General features: G+C 41.0%; 1 protein-coding gene across 4 annotated transcripts in view; it reads right to left on the bottom strand.

Moving 5' to 3' along the window:
* The window catches only part of TBCD (tubulin folding cofactor D), a 121,596-nt gene that overhangs the window by 98,184 nt on the left and 948 nt on the right, over positions 1 to 22,464 (bottom strand). For 2 of the 4 annotated variants that reach the window (XM_083725803.1, XM_083725804.1), the window contains exons 2-8: positions 22,098 to 22,312; positions 18,088 to 18,138; positions 16,870 to 16,967; positions 14,395 to 14,496; positions 12,901 to 13,047; positions 11,871 to 11,926; positions 9,130 to 9,262 (exon numbers count right to left, since the gene is read on the bottom strand). In XM_083725803.1, the coding sequence (XP_083581929.1) occupies positions 9,130 to 9,262; positions 11,871 to 11,926; positions 12,901 to 13,047; positions 14,395 to 14,496; positions 16,870 to 16,967; positions 18,088 to 18,138; positions 22,098 to 22,290 (780 nt within the window). In that variant the 5' untranslated portion in view covers positions 22,291 to 22,312. The remainder of the gene's footprint in view (positions 1 to 9,129; positions 9,263 to 11,870; positions 11,927 to 12,900; positions 13,048 to 14,394; positions 14,497 to 16,869; positions 16,968 to 18,087; positions 18,139 to 22,097; positions 22,313 to 22,464) is intronic. The other 2 variants (XM_083725802.1, XM_083725801.1) reach the window with 1 other exon arrangement.

Below are 22,464 nucleotides of genomic sequence, written 5' to 3'. Positions count from 1 at the left end.
GTCTGAATGATAGTGTTGTATTTAATTATGAAAGTGTGGGCTGGATCGTGCCAGAAGTTTCTTAAACTAAAAGAGCAATGACTAAAGCAACCCAAAGAATATCCCTATGAGTTATTCATTTTTACCCATTCATTTAAACGTTCAGAGACTCCAGACTGGGTACTTTATTTTAGCCTATGTTTTGTCACTCCAGTAGGAAGGAAGCCTTCCAGATAAATATGGCCAGGAGTTAAAATTAAAGGAACATAGCCCAACCCTAGAAGTATTTCCTCCTATGGAACAACTATTTACAGACTTAAGTAATTTCAACTACAGTGCATATGCAACAAAAACTCCCCGAGGCTATGCACCTGCTTTGTTTTAGGTTTTAATGAACAGCATTTCATGATCTTAAAAGTAGCATTAATGAAGACTACATTGCAACGTACAGAGAACACCTTGAGGATTAGGATCAGTTTAAGGCTTTTAAATAAAAAGGATGCTAGTAGCAGAGGACTTTCAACAGACCTTGACACTTCCCTGCTAAAAATGTTTAAAATGCCAGCTATATTTGTGCCAGAAAGAAGGGTCCCCCCCCCTAAAATCAGGAGCCTTGCAGAGATATATGTAATATTACTTAAATCTTTCCGAGCGCTAACTCAAGATCTTGACGGAGCTTTTAGAGAGATGTTCACATCATAAACATTGTTGAGCAATCACCAGACTATATAGGGATTTTCACCTGTGACATAAATCCATGAAAAGAGGTTAAACCAATAGGCTTGACTGCATAAAAGATGTTATCATAGACATAGCTGGATCTTTCTGATTCAGAATACCTTTTGGTTTGTTAGTGTACATAAACATAAGGCCTTGGCTGGCTGCAAGTCATTGTCAGGACTCTTCTTAAGTCTGGGATAGCTCACTCAGTAGACCATGAGACTCTCAATCTCAGAGCTGTGTCTTCAAGCCCCACATTGGGTGACATATTCCAGCATTGAAGGGGACTGGACTAGATGACCCTCACTGTCCCTTCCAGCTCTACCATTCTATGATTCTAATCACCTAAAAGGAGTTGGAATTAGTTCCACATTCCGTCAGTTAAGATGGCAATATGTACACGGGACTCAAGGCCAGAACTAAAGTCCCTTAGGACCTCCCAACGTGTCCTTTCATTCCCAACACGAAGTGAATCAACTATAGGCCTAAGAACCACATGCTGAAGTATCAACTTAACATGAGCCAAGTGCAGAATAGTTTATCAGAAAAGAGATATAGTCTTTTCACATTGCAGGCTTACTCTCTCATTGAGATCATCAGTTAAGGCTAAACAATGTGTCCCCCTAACATCTGATCTGCACTTGGAACAGACACGGGAGAGGATCTTTTCTGTGGCCAGGCCTAGGTTCCCTGCTAAGGCAGCCTACTTTGCACTCTGCAATGGTATTTTGCAGCAGCGTAAAAAAAAAAATCCTTTTTAGAAGGCGTTTCATTTGATTTTAATTTCTTCCCAAATGTTTTTGGACTCGCTTGTCTTTTTAGAGCCGTGGCTTCTCTGGAGGAAATTTTTACTGGCTAGGTGACTCACTCTCTCCCCTACCTCCACATCTGTAACATGGGAGTAGTACTTCTCAAATTCATAGAGTTGTTATAAAGAAAAACCCAATAAAGTTCCTAAAGCACATACATAAAATAGTTGGTTATCTTTGACAATAACTACAGATCAGGAGTTCTATACTTAGTTACAACATAGATGTGTTTTAGAGTTTGGATGAATAATGACAACACAGTGGTACTTCAGGTTACAGACGCTTCAGGTTACAGACTCCGCTAACCCAGAAATAGTACCTTGGGTTAAGAACTTTGCTTCAGGATGAGAACAGAAATCACACGGCGGCAGCGTGGCAGCAGTGGGAAGCCCCATTAGCTAAAGTGGTACCTCAGGTTAAGAACAGTTTCAGGTTAAGAACGGACCTCCAGAACGAAGTAAGTTCTTAACTCGAGGTACCACTGTAAAGCAGAGATGGGCAAAATAGTCAGGGTGGAAAACTATCACATGGGGATATATCTAGATTATTTGCTTGTAAGATCCTATCCAGGTGCATTCAAACTACATTCCACCAAGTTCAATGAGACTTGGAAATCATTTTATAGCATAGATGAGAGAGAGGTGGTGCTTTCATACCGACTCTCTCCTGAAGCAACAAAAGGTGTGCAAAGGTCTCAGCTGAAGAAACCTATTTCTAATTAGGAAGCCAATAATATGTTTGCTTTGTCTTGTCTTCAGGAACTTTAAAAGGCCACAGCACATTATGTTTAAAGCAGGGGAAGGTGTCTATTATATGCCTTGGGCATTCCAAAGTTACACCACGTTCCTTCCATATTAATGGGGGTGCATAACATGTGCCAAACTAACCAGCCTACTGAGAGGAATGCAGCTCTCTCTCTTTTAAATAATTACACCACCTACAAATTAAAGAAAACCATTGGCGTATCCTAGCGACAGAAGTGTCAGATCTGGTTTTGTTGCTTTTGAAATAACATGGTGCAAGGTACAAACAAGAACTAGTTTCTTAGTAATCAGGGTAAAACCTGACACACCTCCTAATTGTCTGCATAACCCACTTTGGTTTTGCCTTTGTAAGATGTAAGAATCAGCATTACCTCTGGGAAATCTTCCCCAAGCTATACAAATCATCACTATTTAAGACTGGCATGACTGCTTGGCAGCAGGTACATCTTGCTGCCAAACAGATGGGAATTTGCAGTTACCCTCTGGCTCCAGTAAACTATGAGCAATGGGCTGTGCCCAACCTTAAGGGAAGATTGAAGAGAGCACAGTCAATTGCTCTTCAGCACCCCTCACAGGTCAGACAAGCAATTCACCGTCTCTAGCACCATTTGCCCACCACACATTACTAAAAGTGAAGGAGAGTATAACAGTTGAGGAATGATTTCAAGAGGAAATCACCTGGGTCAAGGAGGAGCCTATACCCAAATTAGGACAAGTTTCATATAAGCCACAGGAAGCATGCACTTGGGCTAGCTACTATTAGAATCCGGAGGCTCTCAGCTTTGGTTTTCTTACATGAAGGGAACTTCCCATTCCCTCCTTCACTCTGCAGCCCCCTGCACCACCTGAAAATCTTGTCCAAAGGACTGGGGGACCCCCATGAAGAGCATGGGATGGGCCATGATGTTGCTAGGAAAGAGGGAAAGTGACCAAACGTAGGCAAGTACTTTGTGCAAGCAGAACCCCACGGCTACAAGCAACCTTCATCCAGTTCTGACCAGCTTCCCACTCCCTCACTTCCCTCTTTAAGGGAACACAGGGGAGAGGAAGGGACTACAAGGCCCCTTCAGTGAACTTTCTTCTGCTCACAGGATCGATAAAATTGTTCTATAAATAATAGTTGCTTGACACAATTTAGGGGAGGAACCACAGAACAGCTGTATAGCACAAAATGCTCCAGACTTCATCCTCAGATTCTCCAAGTAGGGCTGGAAGGGGAAAGCTTGCTGAAACCCTGCACAGATATTGCCAGTCAGAGTAGATCATACAGAGATGGTTAGATCAATGGTACAACATGGAATAAAACAACTTTCTTTGTACCCAATTTAAATGAGCATACAAATCAGGGACTTAGCAATTCACGTAAATTTTTGAATGAACTTAATTTAAGCCCAAACTGAAAAGCTGTAAGTAGGATTAAAACCAAACTGGAATTGAACCTCCAAAATGGTCTGGTGGTGAGTGAGGGTGGGGGGCAAGATAATGCACTTCTTGTCACTTTCTTCCAAGAAGAAAGGGAAGGGACAAAAAAGGGAATCAGCTTAGAACCTACCCTCCTCCCATCTAAGAGACATGTCAGCCAAAGGCAGGCAGCAAACCTCCACATCAATGTGTCTAAAAATCTAGGTTAAAGGCTCTTCACAATTAGAGACATCAAACATAGGTATATGGGCAACCCTCATAGCTACACTTCTGTTTTTTGTGCCCCTGGGACTAAAGAACTGCATAGCAGGGCTATCTCTAACCTGGGGCACAGTCTACCACAGCACAGCAGTATTTACCAAACAGTCCTTGAGAGCAGGGACAATTCTCAGAGAAATGCCCTTTTCTTAAGACACAAATAAAAATAGTTCTTAAGGTACTTCTTTTCACTAACTTGCTGCCTAGGATACTTTATTTTAAAGTCATTACTCACATTTGTGTACTGTATCTCTTATGAAAAGAAATTAAGCACAACTTAATAAGTTTCTATGCCCCAGGCTACTTCAAGATGAGGACATCGCTGTCACGCAAGAACTTGGTGTGCTACGCCCTGCAGGGCTAACAAAAAAAGTTGCTGGTTACACAGGGGCAGGTTTAGAAGCAAGCCTGCCAACACAGAGCGTTTTGTATTGTAAAGTTATTCAGTAGAAGCTTCTCGTAGTTATAGACCAACTGCAGGAGCTTTGCCACAAACTATTTCAAACGTATCCATAAGTCAACATGCACAGATATCAGAGCCTCAGGACCAAGCTACACCTTATCTTTAAAGGCATCACTGTACCTAATGTGCAGATTAAAGCAAATTAATCAATGGGAGGGGAGGCTGAAAACCAATGGGATCAAAGACATGCAGAGGGAATTTAACCTTTCCTTTGCCTGCTGCAATCCTGAGCAAAACCCCTTTTCTGAGCTAGTGTTACTGAGAGAACATCTCCCATTAGTGTACTAATGACCCCCCCCCCATGCAATTTGCATTTTTAAAAGTCTTATCTCGTTTGGTCATCAAATCTTTAACTAAGGTTAACTAAGGTTTCCCAAACCAGAAAAGTATCACATAGGTCCTCATGTTACACTTTTCCTAGCCTCCGTCAGTGTCATGCTGGCAACCAGCACAGGCTCACAGAACACACAGCCGACAAAGGCACATAATGCAAATATTGTCTGTCAACAGGAGAGTACATTCAGCAGCCAATGCTGCGTTTTACATTCAATACAGACATGCCTTATTTCAAAAGTGTATCTGAAAGAAATCAAGTAGTGCTACCTGTTGGCAATCCATCATTTCACAACAGGTGCGCTATCAACAGGTGCAGAAAAACAAGCCCATAAGTGGAATCAAGTTGTGCAATATGCAATGCATGTTTCAACAAGAACTATGTCAGTGTTAAACACTACGCATTAAATTACAAATTAAACAGCAGCATTCCTGTCTGCTCAGACCAATTCAGGAAGAAACATTTCAAAGCACAGGAACTGTTCAGATGCTACTTCTCTCCCCACTCTACCCCTCCCTGTCAAACTTCAACACATGGTGAAACTGAGTATGTGTCTTAGCAATGCAAGCACAATCCCCACCTTCTCAGCAGCTGGAGCCTATGTTCAGCAGCTACTGCTGCATTTTAGTTAGAATACTTCATCTGTACAGTGCTATGTTTATTTAAATGTACGACCCTGATTCCCTGAGGTAGAACCTGCTTTTCTAGTGGCTTCTATATCACAAGGTTTGAGGAGAAAGATATAGCATTCATTTAAATACAGCCATTACCTTCCGTGCGTTGTGAGGTGTCGGGGTGCAGCTCACAAACCCAAGATTCATATCCACCTTTGCATAAGAAATAGCAACTGAACAAGCTCTAAGAGCCTGCATCTTTCCACAAAAGCTGAACCACTTTGATATAAAGATTGCCAAGATAACCTGGCCACTGAATCTGCTCTGATGAAGTCACGAGGATGTAGCTGTTTATCACCTATTTTTACATGACTAAATCCAGAAATGAAGCCCTCTTCCATTTTGTTATGCCATTTCAGCAAGTTATGTCGCTTCATAATCTCCAATATATGTCAAAGGCTTCAGGGAGTTGTATTCATTAATGTGAAATAACTGCTGTAAACGGCACCCCCAAGCCAAATCTTACTTTACACAGAGACAGACTACTGGTACAGTCATACCTTGAGTTGAAGTAGCTTTGGGGTGAATATTTTCAGGTTGCGCTCTGAAAAGGAACGCGTTACTTCCGGGTTTCGCCGGCCGCGCATGCGCTCAAAATGATGCCGCGCGCATGCGCGGAAGCAGCAAAATGCAACACGCGTCTTACATTCACTTCAGGATGCAAACAGGGCTCCGGAACGGATCCCGTTCACATCAAGAGGTACCAATGTAGTCCACTGATACATTAAACTGTATCTACTGTTTTCAAGATACCATACAAACCTTTTTCCTCAGACCTGATATTTTGAGTCATCTTTAGCTGGAGATGTTGAACCTGGACTAAGAAGATCATCTTAGGCACGCCACACTCCCTCAAGCCTTGCCTTCTCAGCCTCAGTTCCATCTTCCTTCACACTACCAGCTACATCTCTTAGAAGGTTTGTGTAAGGACACCATATGTAATGCTTTAAGAAGCCTGAACTCTAAAAGGAAAAACACACTACTTTTTTCAAGCACTACTCACTACCACTAGCAAAGTGCCCATGGAATTTCATGGATGGGTTAATGGAAAGTGTTTGGTGCTTAAGGTAGGGAAGGAGGGTTCCAGCTATTTCTGCATCAGATTTTGCATATTATCTAAATCCTTGCTCCAGTCCTGATTTCTACTGTCTATCTAGATAGGCCAAGACTGGAGTGCTCTGTGTAGGCAGTGTCTGCTTTCTATACTCTTCCCAGATGTAATTGGGCTAGTATCCTATCCTATTGGGGCATGTCAAAAGTGGAAGAACTTGAATGTTATCCTACTTGGGCAGGCTTAATTATTTTAGGGAGGGACATCTATTTTTTTTAAAAAAAAACTGCTAAGCAATGAGACTGAAATGTGTAGACCCCAATGCAAATTCTACAACTATGCAAATACAACGTGAGCAAATATATCAAATGTAATATATTTATATAAACACCATTCAACATTCATAACACTAATTGTTGTTCATTTCCATTTCTATAATACAGTGGTACCTCGGGTTACATACGCTTCAGGTTACAGACTCCGCTAACCCAGAAATAGTACCTCGGGTTAAGAATTTTACTTCAGGATGAGAACAGAAATCGTGCTCCGGCGGCACGGCAGCAGCAGGAGGCCCCATTAGCTAAAGTGGTGCTTCAGGTTATGAACAGTTTCAGCTTAAGTACAGACCTCCAGAACGAATTAAGTACTTTACCCGAGGTACCACTGTACTCGCCTACTCCATAATACCATTTGCCTGTCACCTGTAACTTTACCTTTCATTGTAAAAGGAGAAGAGCCACTGAATATATTGGGCAACTAATATTAGCCCCCTGGATGTGTGGCTGCAATCATATACACTAAACTGGAAGTAAATCCCATTGAATTTAATGAGACTTACTTCTGGATAGACATGCATAGGATTATGCTGCAAGCAGTCAATCTATCAACAGCAGAGAGATATAACCAAAAGGGCAACCTAATCAATGAAGTTGCTCAATATAATATGTATGCCGCTCCTTAAGAGGAAGCAAAACCCATACATAGACAGACAGGCTTAAGGTTCCTGGTTTCAAGAAAATTATAAATCATTCTAGTTTCGATTCAACTTGTTAAGTTTTCACCTGTTTCGTTTAACAGACACTAATAACAGGAGAAATAAAACCACACGGAACAAAGGAATTATGATGCACATTTTGTGTCCTACATGTTTCATCATGCACCAGCAGCAGCCTTTGTTAAGTGGATGAAGGTGGCATTTAACCCTTAAAACTTGCAAAACAGGAATCTGATAGGGTAAGAAAGGGAAAGGGAAAGAATTGCATATAAAAGCTTTTTTCTACTACTAATAGCAAACTTTCTGTGAAACTCCACTAGTGTTACACTATAGTTCAACCAAACAATGAAACCTGGGCAGGTATTTACAGATGGAGGCAAAGAGCTATCCATATAGAACTGCCAGCGGGGTTTGGGGGCTATATCCAACCAAGCCATACAAAATTAGATCCACTGAAATCAATGGACCCAAATAGTATAAGCCTACTGGTTTCAATGAGCCTACTATGAATATAAATGAGTTGAATATAAACTTTAGTGTTTACTATTAATGCTACTGGGGGGAAATTAATGGACTACAATATGGGCTAATATTTGTGGTGGGGGAGAACTGCTTGAGTAATGCCTGTGAATACAACCATTTACTTTCCTCAATAAAAGTAAATGCTTGACATTCATTACTATGTATAAAACAAAGCATTTGAAGGCAATGGTTTTAGTGATGAACCAGAGAGTAGTGGAGCAGAGGAATAATTTTTCACCCACCCTTCCTTTTAATCCCTTGTACTGTTGAGTTCATTGCAGCAAAGAGCAATGGGCAGTTAGGCCAGCTTGCCCACATACAGAATGGGTGTGTAAGGAACGTAGCCTGCACATAAAATTTGACAAGCCTAATGCTGGCCCAGTTATAACACAACCCAGATTAGATCCCGGTTTAAGATGCTGGTTTACAAGCAACAATTAAATGCAGCTTCCTGATTTAGATGTCAAGGGAACCTATGTAGCTTAACAAATCAGAACAGAAGTGCCAAAGTTGAGTGCATGAGTGGAGTGAATGAGGGAAGGAGGGAAAGCAAAAATTTGTTGAGCAAAATATTGTGTGACCTACCATGCAGCAACGTGCCCAGTACTACATTGGATACAATCCAGAATGTTTATCTTAGTTAATTTGCAATTATCAAATTCATTTCAGTCACAACCAAATTGGTAATAAATAAAGCCGCAAATATGATCAATTAAAACTAATCTTATCAATCCATTTTCAGTGGCAAATTATGTGTCCTTCAGTTGCACAATGCATTAATGGTATGACTGGCAACATGCAAGTCTTCTTCTGGGGATGGTGCATATAATACTGGAAAACAGGTTTTCTGTATATTTAATACTTACATAGCTTTCACAGCTGCAACTTCTCCTGCCACAGTGTTGTCAAGATGAAAAAACCTGTATCTGTATCACTCTCTGCTATGCAACTATTAATAGCAGAGAATTTTTGTTCCATATTGCATCTGGCAACCACATACTGTTCTTAAATAATGATAAATGTTTCCAAAGCTTAAGGGATGGGAAGGTAATTGAATGCCATCTACTGGGTTTCTGCCAACAAGAGCATTTAGAGGGAAAATATTTCAGATTATCTTTGAAAGAAATAGCATTGTTTACCAGGGCTTGAAGCATGCCATCCATTACAATAGTTCCCTCCATAGTCTGAAAGGAGGATTTAGATAACATTGAAAGGGTCCAGTCCAGGAAGTCTGCCATTCTTTTTTGTTTGACATCAGGGCGGGTAATAAACCTGTTGCAGAAAAAAAAGAAACATTGCAAGTTACCTATTCACAGCAGTTCAGTTGGTAACTCATTTTTCCTGTTAGACAAACTGGTTTTTTTGTTCCTAAAGGCAACTGGCCAATGGATGCTTTCCAACGTATTTTGGATGGGAACATTCCAACTGTCAGCAATATAACCCTGTCTTTTCCTAAAGAAGCTTATAGCTCAACAATTTGTACTGTCACAGTTAACAGCCAAATTGTCTTAAAATTAGAGTTGGACACTTTATTTACATAAAGGGAATAATATGTTGTGTGTTTTGCCTTACTACTATCTGAAAAGCTAGAAGCAAATCAGGAGACAGAGTGAATACTTGGTCACTAAGGAAAACTGCAAATAACCAGAAAGGTAGCAGAACAATCTTAGGAGCAGAAGACAACTTCTATTCTTCTTACATGCTAATATTAGCAGAAAACAACAGTATTAGTTTCCACCATTCTTATCAAGAAAGGTATATGCCCCCACTTCTTTTTTTACCAAAAACAGAACTGGAATGACAAGTGCTTTATAGCGATATTTTTTAAACAAACAAACAAACAACAAAGATATATACCAACATGCACTGCTGTCAAAAAGGTTCATCTGTCACTATGTACCATTGACCAATCCAAAATAAAATGTTAGTCAGTTTGCTTAGAACTCCCACTAGATGTCACTAGAAATCTACATGTACCGTATTTTTCACTCTATAACATGCACCCGACCAAAACACGCACATAGTTTTTAGAGGAGGAAAACAAGAAAAAAAAATATTCTAAACGAAACAGTGGATGTATGATTTTTGTGGTTCATGCTGTGGCCATGGACATGTGATCTGATAGTGACTTTGGAGTAGCCCAATGCAAAAATCCTGAGGATCCATGTGGATCCATGCTTTGTAACCACGTTTTTGCACCACTGCGGCCCCAGGCAACAATGGGCGTGTGATTTTTTTGGTGCAAGATATAGCCATGAACATGCTATGTGATCTGATGGTGAATTTGGGGTGACCCAGTGCAAAACTCCTGAGGATCCATGTGGATCCGTGCTTTGTAACCACGTTTTAAGTGGGGAGGGAAGGAAAAGCACTCAAGGGACAAGGAGCACACGTGGGGTGGGTGGAGAAGGATGCTGCTAATAATGAAGAAGAGGGGTATAAGGGGAGAAGGCTCCTCTCCTCTCCCACTTTGTTCCTTTAAAGCAAGCAGGCTCTGCTTTTCTTCCTCCTCCCCGCTCATCCCCGGCTTAGCGAGCTGAAAAACCTTGCTGCTATGTAGCGAGCTGAGTGGGGAGGAGAGAGGGACAGAGAGCCTGCTTGCTTTAAATGAACCAACCGGACACTCATGTAAGCGGCTCCTCTCCTCTCCCGCTTTGCTCCTTTAAAGAAGCAGGCTCTCTGTCCCTCTCTCCTCCCCACTCAGCGGCTCTTCTCCCGCTTTGCTGTTTCAAAGCGAGCCACGGAGGAGGGAAGGAAGGGGAACCATGGATCCTCTGCTCACGACTGCAGCAGATCCCCCCGCCATCCGTAGGCATTCGCTCCATAACATGCACAGACATTTCCCCTTACTTTCTAGGAGGAAAAAAGTGAGTGTTATGGTGCAAAAAATACGGTACTTTACTCCAATGCTCTGAGGCCAGTTTCATAATACAATGCATTTTCTGTGCCGCCTGAAAAGCCTTTTGCTACAGGCGATATTCCATAACCACATTCTTACAATAGAGCCAATGATAATATTGTTAATTCTAACTTCCAAACAATTTTGCCACCATAAAACCAGCATTAAAGAAGTGTGATAGGCGCCAGACATTGCCAGAATGATAACTTTTTAATTTTTACCATGGATTTCACAAGTCCATTTGACAAATCAGTGCTGGGCAGGTGGAGGGAGGGGATCTCATCACAAATGTTTTGTACAAATGTTGGGGCAGTATTTAAAAGTGGTGGAAGATATCTGGATATGCTTGCACACCATTAACATAAGGAAACCCTCATTTCACTTATAAATTGTTGCATCACTTCATAAGATTATACTGTGAAAAAAAGATTGGTTCCTTAAAGTCAGCACCTATGGCAGAAATATTGCAACTCTCCATTTATTCCAGACAGGGAAAAGAAGAAGGCAATTCTCAATGACCCAGGATGCAAAGAGGCTTCAGTTTAGATGTGTAATTTTGTTCCCCACAAACTGCAAATTTAGGTGGCTGAGTGCTGATAGTGTCCTTGTTTTGGTTCCAGCCATAAGAAACAAGAGGAAAGTATTAGCAGGTTCAAGTGATGCTCAGCTGAACAAAACGTTTTTCAAAATAACACAAAAAGGAGACACACACACACATGGCCCGGTGTGAATAGCTCAGTGGTTTCAAGGAACCAATGAGCGTTGAGTGTCCATTGAAAAAGAGAAATGGAAAGTTTGGTGGGAAGCTAGCTTCAACTGAACTGCTTGAGCTTATTACAGCTTATATGTCGTGGGGTGAGAGCATGGCTAGCTAGAACCCTGAACAGGAGTCCTCCCATTAGGCAGTGAGGATATTCTTGTACATACACCAACAGTAATGAGACAGTACATTTTCTGTCAATATAAGCTTAAGTGACTTACTTTGAGACCAAAACTGCAGCTGAATCTCGAGCTTTGTCACTTACAATCAAATAGGACTAAAAACAAAAACAAAATTGAGTTAGAGGAGTTTGCAACATTAAAACCAAATGTGCACAATGTTTGTATGCAAACACTTCACCTAAGTATCTATGCAAGTCAGAACGGGGACAAACTACAGAAGGGATATAAAAGTATGGACTTCATACAGAGAGTTAACTGAAGTGCAAATGGTTGGGACTTCAAAGTGCAGTATAGGGCTGTTGGAAGCCCTTTTGCAAACACCCTCAGTTTCATCTTATTCAAAGTGAAAATTAAATACTGGTATATTTAATAAATATAATAAATTCACAATAAATATAATATATTCACAAGAATTCAAGTTTACAGATGAATAAGATTCCAACTACACATTTTCTTAATATAAACAACATTATGAGGAATTTATACTGTATTTTTAAATTGGGGTATTTTTGGAAAGTATCTTGTTTTGTTTAAAATATATTTTTATATGTTATGTTCTGATAAGTGTAACTCTTCCAGTACAGATAAAAGATTATTGTTCTTGATTAAACATCTATATAAAAGCACTGTGCTGAAGGTGCACTGCTCTACAAATGGGCAGCTCACAGGATCCGTACCAGCTACAAAGGAAGTTAAGCAAGGTTGTATCCTAGCTCCTGCACTGTTTAATTTATTTGTAAATGATATGTTATGTATTTTTGTGTTTTTATATTCTAAACTGCCCTGTGATCCTCAGTTGAAGGGCACTGTAAAAATGTAATAAATAAATAATAATACAAGTTATTGTTTTACCATTTGACAGATGAGATACTCAAATTAAGAAACAGTGACTTGCCAAACAACATACAACATCATGGCAAATATAAACCTTTAAATGAGGTTTCCCACACCCAAGTCCAAGACTAAAGCTAGTACCCCAGAACAACCCCGAACAACTGTAAAGGCTTATTAATATTACAAAAGACATTCTGCTTTCTACAGATTGCTGAACAGATCCAGAAATACTTGCTTTTGCCACTTTGAGAATGCGATCCATTGTTGGCACTCGAGGGCATCCTTCTTGGGAAGAGATGTTTCCATCCAGCCGTGCCAAATCGAACGGGATCAGGCATGTTACAGACAACCACAACAAGAGCATGTAGCGTGTCTCCCAGGTCTAATGAAACACAGAGAAAAAAATATATTTATCATAAAGGTAGTTTTTAAAAATAGTTTGTGCCCCCAGAAAGTTTGCAGCACACACTTGCGAAAACCATCTCCATATGCAAAATGTAGACCAGTATTACAAAAAATAGGAAAGATGTAGGAATGAAAAAGGACCTCCAAGATTTAGTTTTAATTGACTATGGAAGGACAGTTACACAAATTTAAATGGAACATGGTTCAGCTAGAATACTTTATTCACACACAAGCCTAAGCCCCAACTTCATGAACCCTGCTAAACAAATCATGGCTCCTGAAGACATGTGCAAACATAAGATAGGAATTTCATTATTTTGAAAAAGCTCATAGATTGAACGCTCCAGAAGTAGTTTGCTCATTCCCATATCTTTTTATCAAGATAACAGCTTGAAATTTTCAAAGTGCAGTTCCCTGGACCTTTAAAAAATAAGTGAGAATGCAATTGCCTCCTAAGAATACAAGGTAAGCAACAACTCTTGCTAAAAGGGTATATAAAGCATGCAGATATGACAGCAGTTTCAAAACGGTGTGAGTGAAAGCACACCTGTGAACATACAAAGCTGTCTTTTAGCAAAACAGACCACTGCCCCCCTCCTTCCATTTAGTGTAAACCACATGGACTGGCAGCAATTCGCCCAAGGTTTCAGATGGGGTTCCTTCCAAGCCTTACCTGAAAATGCTAGGAGCTGAAACTAGGAGCTTCTGCATACAATGTATGAGCTCCACTACTAAGCTATGGCCCCATCCAGCACACATGCAATCATATTTGCACATGTTCCACATGAAACTGGCAATGTGCTAGTCCAACTCAGAGTAGACCCACTGAAATGCATGGATCTAAGTCACGTTTATTACTTTCAGTTGTTCTCTCCGGAGTAGGATTAACATTTGATACAAGCATTGTAAATTTTAATAGCATTCCCCTATCAGTCTCTTTCATTTACATACAGAGGTTTTGGTGAGGGGTGGGTGTGGGTGAAATGGCAGTCTTCTGCACGCCTGATGTCAGTGGGGATAGTGGAAAGGAGAAGGATCACAAAAAGTTGAAATGCCTGCCTTGTGCAACCCTTCTCACACTGCCCCTTTCAACCTCTGATGTGGGGATTTGGGCAGGTGAGCGGGACAACCCGCTTATCAGTCATGTAGCATCCTAATTACCTCATGTAATTCAAAGTTAGCCTTTGAGGTGGGGAGAAAAAGCTTCCCCGTTCCTGGTCTAATGAGTTGTGGTGGTGGGGAGAGGGGGGTTGCTGGGAGAGATGCAGGCAGAATTAGAGGTGGGGTTGGTGAGCAACACAAGCAGGGGCAGACATGAACTCACCTCATGGTCTTTAGGATTCTGAGATTCCAGCATATCCAAGACAGGTTGGACATCAACTACTTCATGAGGAAACATGCGAAGGAAAGTTTTATACCCTCGTACCTAGCAAAAAAAAGAGTTTCTTAAGTAAATAATTCATTTCCAGTTATAGTACTATAAAAATGAGGTTGTGCAGTATTCCCCCCTCCCCCCCAAAAACCCCCCTGAGGTACCAGGTTTAATTTATGGTATACTAGGCCTAGTTTTCACTGAAGTGGTCAACTTGTGTCTAGACAACACCATTTTGGGCTGCGGATAGGGATTCACACAATAGGGTAATCTTCCATGAATCAACATTCCTACAAAAAATTATCATATCATGGAGAAGGCTAGGCTAAAACGATTCTTCCTAATTAATATACTAGTCGTCTGTGTAAGCTGGCACCTGCATCCGAAGTGGTGCAAATCAAAGGATTACCACCTCTGTAACAATGAAAACAAAGTAAGAGGATGCTAAGATAACATCAAGGAAGACAAAAGAGATAGCAAATGGTCTGTCCCCCGTCCCCTGGCAAAATCCACCCCCATAATTGACGCCATCAGGCCCCACAGATGCAGGAAGAGTGCAGAGGAACAGCATCTGTGGCAATGAGACTTGGCAGCAAACCATTCTGGAAAACAGAAACCCACACTAGCAACATTCCCTGTAAAAAGAGATCTTGCATCAAATCCCAAAACGTTTTTTGTATACTGAGAGGCATATAAAGAGTGATTTATGAGCACTTGTGGAAACTGAGAGGGCGTGATGAGATGTGTAGACAACACATGGTATGCTGTCTGGATCACAGCCATTCAGCTTCTAGTATAGCCGCTCTATTAATAATAATAATAATAAATAATAATAATAATTTTTTAGAAGCATGTTCTGTTTCTAGTTCTTCTGTCTCTCATGCCTGCCATTTATGTGCCCCTCAATCAGTAGCTGGTAGATACTGGGATCTCTTTGGCCACTTAAGCTATGTGACTTTAATTTGAGCTTGGTAAAGTATAATACCTAAGTATCACTGTAACAAGGGTAGCAGGAAAAGTCCTCAACAGCAATCAATATCCACATTTTCCTCCGTATGTTTTTCCACCACGAAGCCATGTTCTTAAAAATACCAGCCTGTGATGGTTGCAGCACTTGTACAAGACAAGTAACTCTGCATGTTTCTCTTTGCTGGAACACCAGAAACTGGATTGCAAAACAATGGCTTATTTCTGATTGATGGCAGTAGCTCACAATCATTAAGAAATCAGTTTCATTAGGTATTACGGTACCTACCAAGCTCCTACATACTCCCCAAAACTATTTCACAGTCATCCTGTTACCACCTCTTCCCTCCCTAACTCCAACCAACACCTTCTCTGTACCACTTTGTTTTCTAAAAGGTAAAAAGGATTGTAGCAATCAAGGACTTGCCATTTAGTTTCTCTCCATCGGAAATCCCAGTGGGGCCCCAACCTAGACTTTTGGAAACCCAGAGCCCTTGAGAATGTATAAACATATGATCAACAAAACATAAAATTATCTGTAATCTCACACTATTTTTTGTTTTGTCAGGCACATAGATCAAGGGGAGGGGAAAAAATCAGAACAATTAGTGGTTAGCATTCTGCCATTACAGCAGAACAAAGATAGTATGACTATTTGATATTAACAAATCAGTCATGCTGTGCTGAGAATTTATAGCAACTGCTTTCATAAAAGAATAGGGAACCATTTTAGGACTATGGCAAGCAATGTCCATTCCATTCTTCATTGTCTCATTTCCTTTCTTTTCCTGTTTGCACTTCCCTGTGCCAACAGTCACAAGCTCGTCTTTCTGTATTTCACAGTCTAATACAGGCCTCGGTCCAGTATACCTGAAGGAGCGTCTCCACCCCCATCATTCTGCCCGGACGCTGAGGTCCAGCGCCGAGGGCCTTCCGGCGGTTCCCTCATTGCGAGAAGCAAAGCTACAGGGAACCAGGCAGAGGGCCTTCTCGGTAGTGGCGCCCACCCTGTGGAACGCCCTTCCAGCAGATGTCAAAGCGATAAACAACTACCTGACATTCAGAAGACATCTTAAGGCAGCCCTGTTCAGGGAAGTTTTTAACGTGTGATATTTTGCTGTATTTTTGGTTTTTATGGAAGCCGCCCAGAGTGGCTGGGGAGGCCCAGCCAGATGGGCGGGGTATAAATAAATTATTATTATTATTATACACAAGGCAAAAAACTGGGGAATAACCCATAATTAGAGTCATTTATGCATATGTAGTATTACAAGCAACAAGCTTGTAAACAATATTCTTATTACCAACATTTGTTCAGAAAACATGAAGTACTGACTTCCCGATAATAAACTGTGAAAGTGGAACCCAAATTATTAACAAATCCAGATTAAACACCAAATATTTCTAGAGCTTACTGAAACATATCCCCTGGGGTGGAGAATCCCATTTCTAACATGTTACCTTTGAAATGATGTAAAGAAATTGAAAGGTCAGATGAATTAAAGAACAGGGAGATGCTTCATCCTGGATAATAAGCAGCAGTGAATTCAACATCGACTCTAGAGGAAACACAGGCAAAATGGTAGAAAATACATTAGTCTGCAAATTTGTTTCATTATTTTTACACATGTCTGAAAAAGGCAATGTCAGAAGACTACTTCAGGAACATATTTGTGAGAAAATGAGCGACATACACATTATAATTGGGGAGCTGCCAAGGGTTCCCCCCCTTAGTCCTGGCTCATCTATTTCAAGGGGACTAAGGCACTAGACTTGCCAGAGACTTGATCTGCAGTCATTGGCTCATACTGCTGAATCATTCACTGGAACTTTGTCTCCCTTTTGCAAAGTTATCATAATACAGCCTCCTTTAAATCAAGATAAATGCATTTAAGATATCCTTCGGTCTAATAAAATATGGAAGAACGATTCTACAAAATGTAATGGTTAGGTTTCATAAGGCCAGAGGACAGCAAGAGATTACTATAGCTCCCATTAAAGGCAAATATGCTCTTGCTATATTCTGTTGTCTCATTTCAGTTTAAATATACTAAATTATTTGTATAGTACTATATGCTAAGTATATATTAGCAATGTAGTAATATAGTTTATTTTACTATTACTATATGTCTTACCTGACAGCAGTTCCTTCATTTCAAAGTTCATGTGTCAGCAAGATAAGAACAACTGCAGCACCTCACACTCTCAAACCATTTTGACTAACTATTGTATAACCCAGGAGAGGCACCTGCAAGGTAAGAAATGCAAGACAGAAAAGGCCTAGAAGAGAGTAATGCACTATTTCTTACTTTGCAGGTGCACTTCCTGAGAAATAAGGAGGTCACCCCAGAGAACTGTAGGCTGCTTTCAATTGCCCAGGAGATATGCATCTTTTCAGAAGCTCCCCCAAGATGAACTCTCCTTTTCCAGGACAGAAACCTGTGAGCTGGGAAATAACACAAAACTACCCCAGTCTGCTTCTCACTTTTCAGGGAAGCCTGCAGGATTAAATATGATAAAGCTGCTGGGGGAAGTGTGGTGAAATCCAACACACTCTCACCAAAGAGAATCTGCCCCTCCCCATACTTAAACAAAGCAAAGCTTCTACACCTGTTGTCCATGCTGACCAGTATTCTAAGATTCTATCAAAATCTTCAAAAACAACACAACAAAACTTACCTAAATGTGGATCCAAAAGGTGAGGCTGTTCCTGATAATTGTTCAATATAACTGAAAGATAAAAGCATATCCAGTGGAAAATCTGGAATCAATCTGAGAATGCTGTTTTAAAAGGAAACAGCATTAACATTCCTAGCGTGAAACCACTGTATCTTTAAAAAATAACATGTCAATAGTTATCCTGAGAAGCAAAGGAGTACCATTTGCTTTTTTAAAAGGCAAGTGGAAATATATTATTAAATCAAATGATTTATGTCCTCTTTTGAATCCCTAAAAATTCTCTTACCAGGGGAACTGGTAGGACAGAGCATACTAGACCATTCCACCCCTTATTCCCCTTCCTAAGCTTCCCAACTACCAAGAATTAATTTTGTTCCAACAGGGATCTGGAGTCTCTCTCATAATTAGCCAGTGCTATGTCCCCAGAGCAAATGCTCCTCTCATTGGCTCATTAGTCTATACTTCAAGCAGTCTATCAGTCAGGGAGGGCCTTCTCGGTAGTGTCACCCGCCCTGTGGAACACCCTCCCACCAGATGTCAAAAAGAACAACAACTACCCAATTTTAAAAGATATCTGAAGGCAGCCCTATTTAGGGAAGCTTTTAATGTTTGATGGACTACTGTATTTTAATATTTTGCTGGAAGCCACCCAGAGTGGCTGGGGAAACCCAGCCAGATGGGTGGGATATTATTATTATTATTATTATTATTATTATTATTATTATTATTATTACTTCTGCTCTCTTATTTCACACTCAGTTGGCAAAGCCTACCGTTCTTATCATTCGTCTTTGGCTCAGGACATGCAGAAAGTCCCAAGTTCAATCCCCTGCATCTCCAGGTAGGGCTGAGAAAGACTCTCTCCCTGAAACCATGGAAAGCTATTGCTTGTCAGTGCAGACAATATTAAGCTAGATGGATCAATAGTCTGACTCACTATATGGCAGTTTCTATTTTCTCCATATATGTTCCATCTTTATATTAGACAAAATTAGTTTTTGTCAACATTTATTATTATTTATTGCATTTCTATCCCTGCCGTCTTTTCTAAAGGAGCCCAGTTTGGTAAACATCAAAAAGTTAAAATAATACAGTGGTACCTTGGTTTATTCCGGGGATGCGGAGGCGCTGTGGGTAAAAGCCTCAGCGCCTAGGGCTTGCCGATCGAAAGGTCGGCGGTTCGAATCCCCGCGGCGGGGTGCGCTCCCGCTGCTCGGTCCCAGCGCCTGCCAACCTAGCAGTTCGAAAGCACCTCCGGGTGCAAGTAGATAAATAGGGACCGCTTACCAGCGGGAAGGTAAACGGCGTTTCCGTGTGCAGCTCTGGCTCGTCAGAGCAGCGATGTCACGCTGGCCACGTGACCCGGAAGTGTCTTCGGACAGCGCTGGCCCCTGGCCTCTTGAGTGAGATGGGCGCACAACCCCAGAGTCTGGCAAGACTGGCCCGTACGGGCAGGGGTACCTTTACCTTTACCTCGGTTTATGAACTTAATCCATTCCGGAAGTTCGTTTTTAAACCAAAACCATTCTTAAACTGAGGCGCACTTTCCCTAATGAGGCCTCCCGCGGCCGGTACCCTTCCACTGTTCAGATTCCATTCTTAGACCAAGGTAAAGTTCTCAAACCAAGACACTATTTCCGGTTTTGCGGAGTTTGTAAACCAAATCATTCTTAAACTGGGCTGTTCTTAAACGATGGTACCACTGCACTATTTAAAATAAAATAACAACATATTCAAAACAATTTAAAAGCCATCTAGAAATTATATACCCTCACAGTTACTAATTTCAAAGTTGCCATGGCCTTCCTTCAGCCACCAAATGCCTGGGTAAATAGAAATGCAGTGGTGCCCCGCAAGACGAATGCCTCGCAAGACGGAAAACCCGCTAGACGAAAGGGTTTTCCGTTTTGGAGGTGCTTCGCAAAACGAATTTCCTATGGGCTTGCTTCGCAAGACGAAAATGTCTTGCGAGTTCCTGCGGGGTTTTTTTCCTCCCCCCCCTTTTTCCCAAGCCGCTAAGCCGCTTATCAGCTGATCCGCTAAGCCGCTTAACAGCTGATCCGCTAATGGGCTTGCTTCGCAAGATGAAAAAACCGCAAGACGAAGAGACTCGCGGAACGGATTCTTTTCGTCTTGCGAGGCACCATTGTGTTTTAAAAATTTTCCTGTAAAGGAGTTCATTCATTCATAATACATACACTTCAATGATGCTACACTAAATCATCACTAGGTGGCAGTCCAAAGCCAACTAAATACTGTACAGTGATACCTCAGGTTAAGTACTTAATTCATTCCGGAGGTCCGTTCTTAACCTGAAACTGTTCTTAACCTGAGACACCACTTTAGCTAATGGGGCCTCCAGCTGCCGCCGCACCATTGGAGCACGATTTCTGTTCTCATCCTGAAGCAAAGTTCTTAACCCAAGGTAATATTTCTTGGTTAGCGGAGTCTGTAACCTGAAGCGTATGTAACCCGAGGTACCACTGTATTTGAAAAACCCTAATAATCAAAACTGCAGCTTACACCAAAATGCCTAAAAAGATACACTCATTTTCTGCCTGTATCTTGTTCCCTGTTCTTGATCTATGAATAAATAATAATATTGGTGAAATGCTCTTTTGAACCTTCTAAAGGTGTTATTGGTATAGCAGGGGTGAGGAACTAGACTGAGTCATAGGACTGGATCCAGAAGTGGCCCACTCTCCAAGGTGCCACTTCTGAGACATTTGGGGGGGGGGGGAATCCATCCACCTGACAATCACCTGACATCAGGCAACACTAAACTCAGGCTGCAGGAACAGGCTTATCTCCAATACTAGAGCTATTATGTGCTTGCTCCTTGAGAGTACAAGGTGGCAGCAGAGGCTTACCTATAACTAAGTGCTTGAATTGGATTTAACAGATCACAGCACCTGACATCATTTGACACTGAGTAACTACCAGGTGGATGTGGTTTGCGAATATGGCCCACAAGCCAAAATCAGATAACTAATTAGGCCCACGGGATGGAAGTTCCCCACTACTGTGCTAGAGGATATTCATTTTTTGTATAAATTTAACAACCCCATTTAGCCGCTTTGCTCTAATGTTATTATTGCTTCACTGTTTTTTATTGCATTTCCACAATGGACTAGTTTGCATGTCACACCATGGTTTAATGTGAACACAGGAGTGTGTAATCTCCTGGACAAGGGAACCCAGCCACTTTGCTACTGCGCAATGTTGAGCTAAGCCATCTGAACCTGCATTCATTCTTGGATAAAACCTATGGTGATAGCTAAACCACTGGTCAAACCATGGCATAGGTCAGCAAAGCAACAAAACTGGGTGGGAGAGAAGTGGCTGGGATCTCTTCTCCAAGTGTTTGCACATTTGCACTATGCCATGATTTGGCTCAGTGTGACATGTGAAGCAGGTCAGTAAGTCATTTTAAATGTTCTATTATTCAGTAATGTTGAACTACCAAATGCAACTGTTGGAGAGTTATAGGAGACAATCATCTGCCATATTCTATAACAGACCACGAGACCAGTCAAAAATGTTTTATTGCAACCATGTCTGTAATCACAAAAGCTTGTATCCCAACTTTCCTTTGTGGTTTTATTTAGAACAAAGCTCAGAGAATGGTAACAATGGCATTTTTAGAGAGCAACCAGTCCACTTCAGCAATTTATTTCAGCAATAAAGAGATTAACATTTTGAGAATATTATCAAAACTTGAAAAATTTCAAATAAGCATTACTGTTTGCATATTGTAAATTGCTATTGCTTTCCTATAGTCACCTACAAGGCAATATTGATCAATCTTTTACTCAGAATAAGTTCCATTGTATCCAGAGGAACTTACTCTTTAGTAAGTGTGTTGAGGATTGTAGGCCTATAGAGTTAATGGATAAGGTGAACAAGAGTTGTCTTAATTCACAATTCAAATGCTTAACCATTACACTTAGTAGGATTTGGTGACAACATCCCAATCATCAGTTGTACATGCTAAAAGGAAGAGCTCATACCTTTAAATTTTTCAAGCGCCGTCTCTCTCAATGATAGGTCTCCATGCATTGATCTAAGAGAATTAATCAACTCCTGTATTTCCTGACTCTCTGAAAAGGTCTCAAGTATGTTTCCCTTGGCGATGACATCAGACTCCAGGCATTTGCTATCCTCTTGCTCAGACCCATCTCCGTTCATCTCATTTAAAACCATCTTCAGCTCGTGAAAAATTCTTCTAGGCAAAGGCACAGCAAACCAGCATTTACCATTACAGTTAAATTCCACAATTAATGTTACAACCCTATACAGAGCTTCCTGAAAGCAAGACCCATTGAATTCAATGGGAAATTCTTCCAAGTAGACTTGTGTGCAACTACGCTGCAAATT

Source organism: Podarcis gaigeae (assembly GCF_964106915.1).
Source record: "Podarcis gaigeae genome assembly, chromosome: 2".
NCBI classification, from domain to species: domain Eukaryota; kingdom Metazoa; phylum Chordata; class Lepidosauria; order Squamata; family Lacertidae; genus Podarcis; species Podarcis gaigeae.
This window is presented reverse-complemented; position numbering and strand designations above follow the sequence as displayed.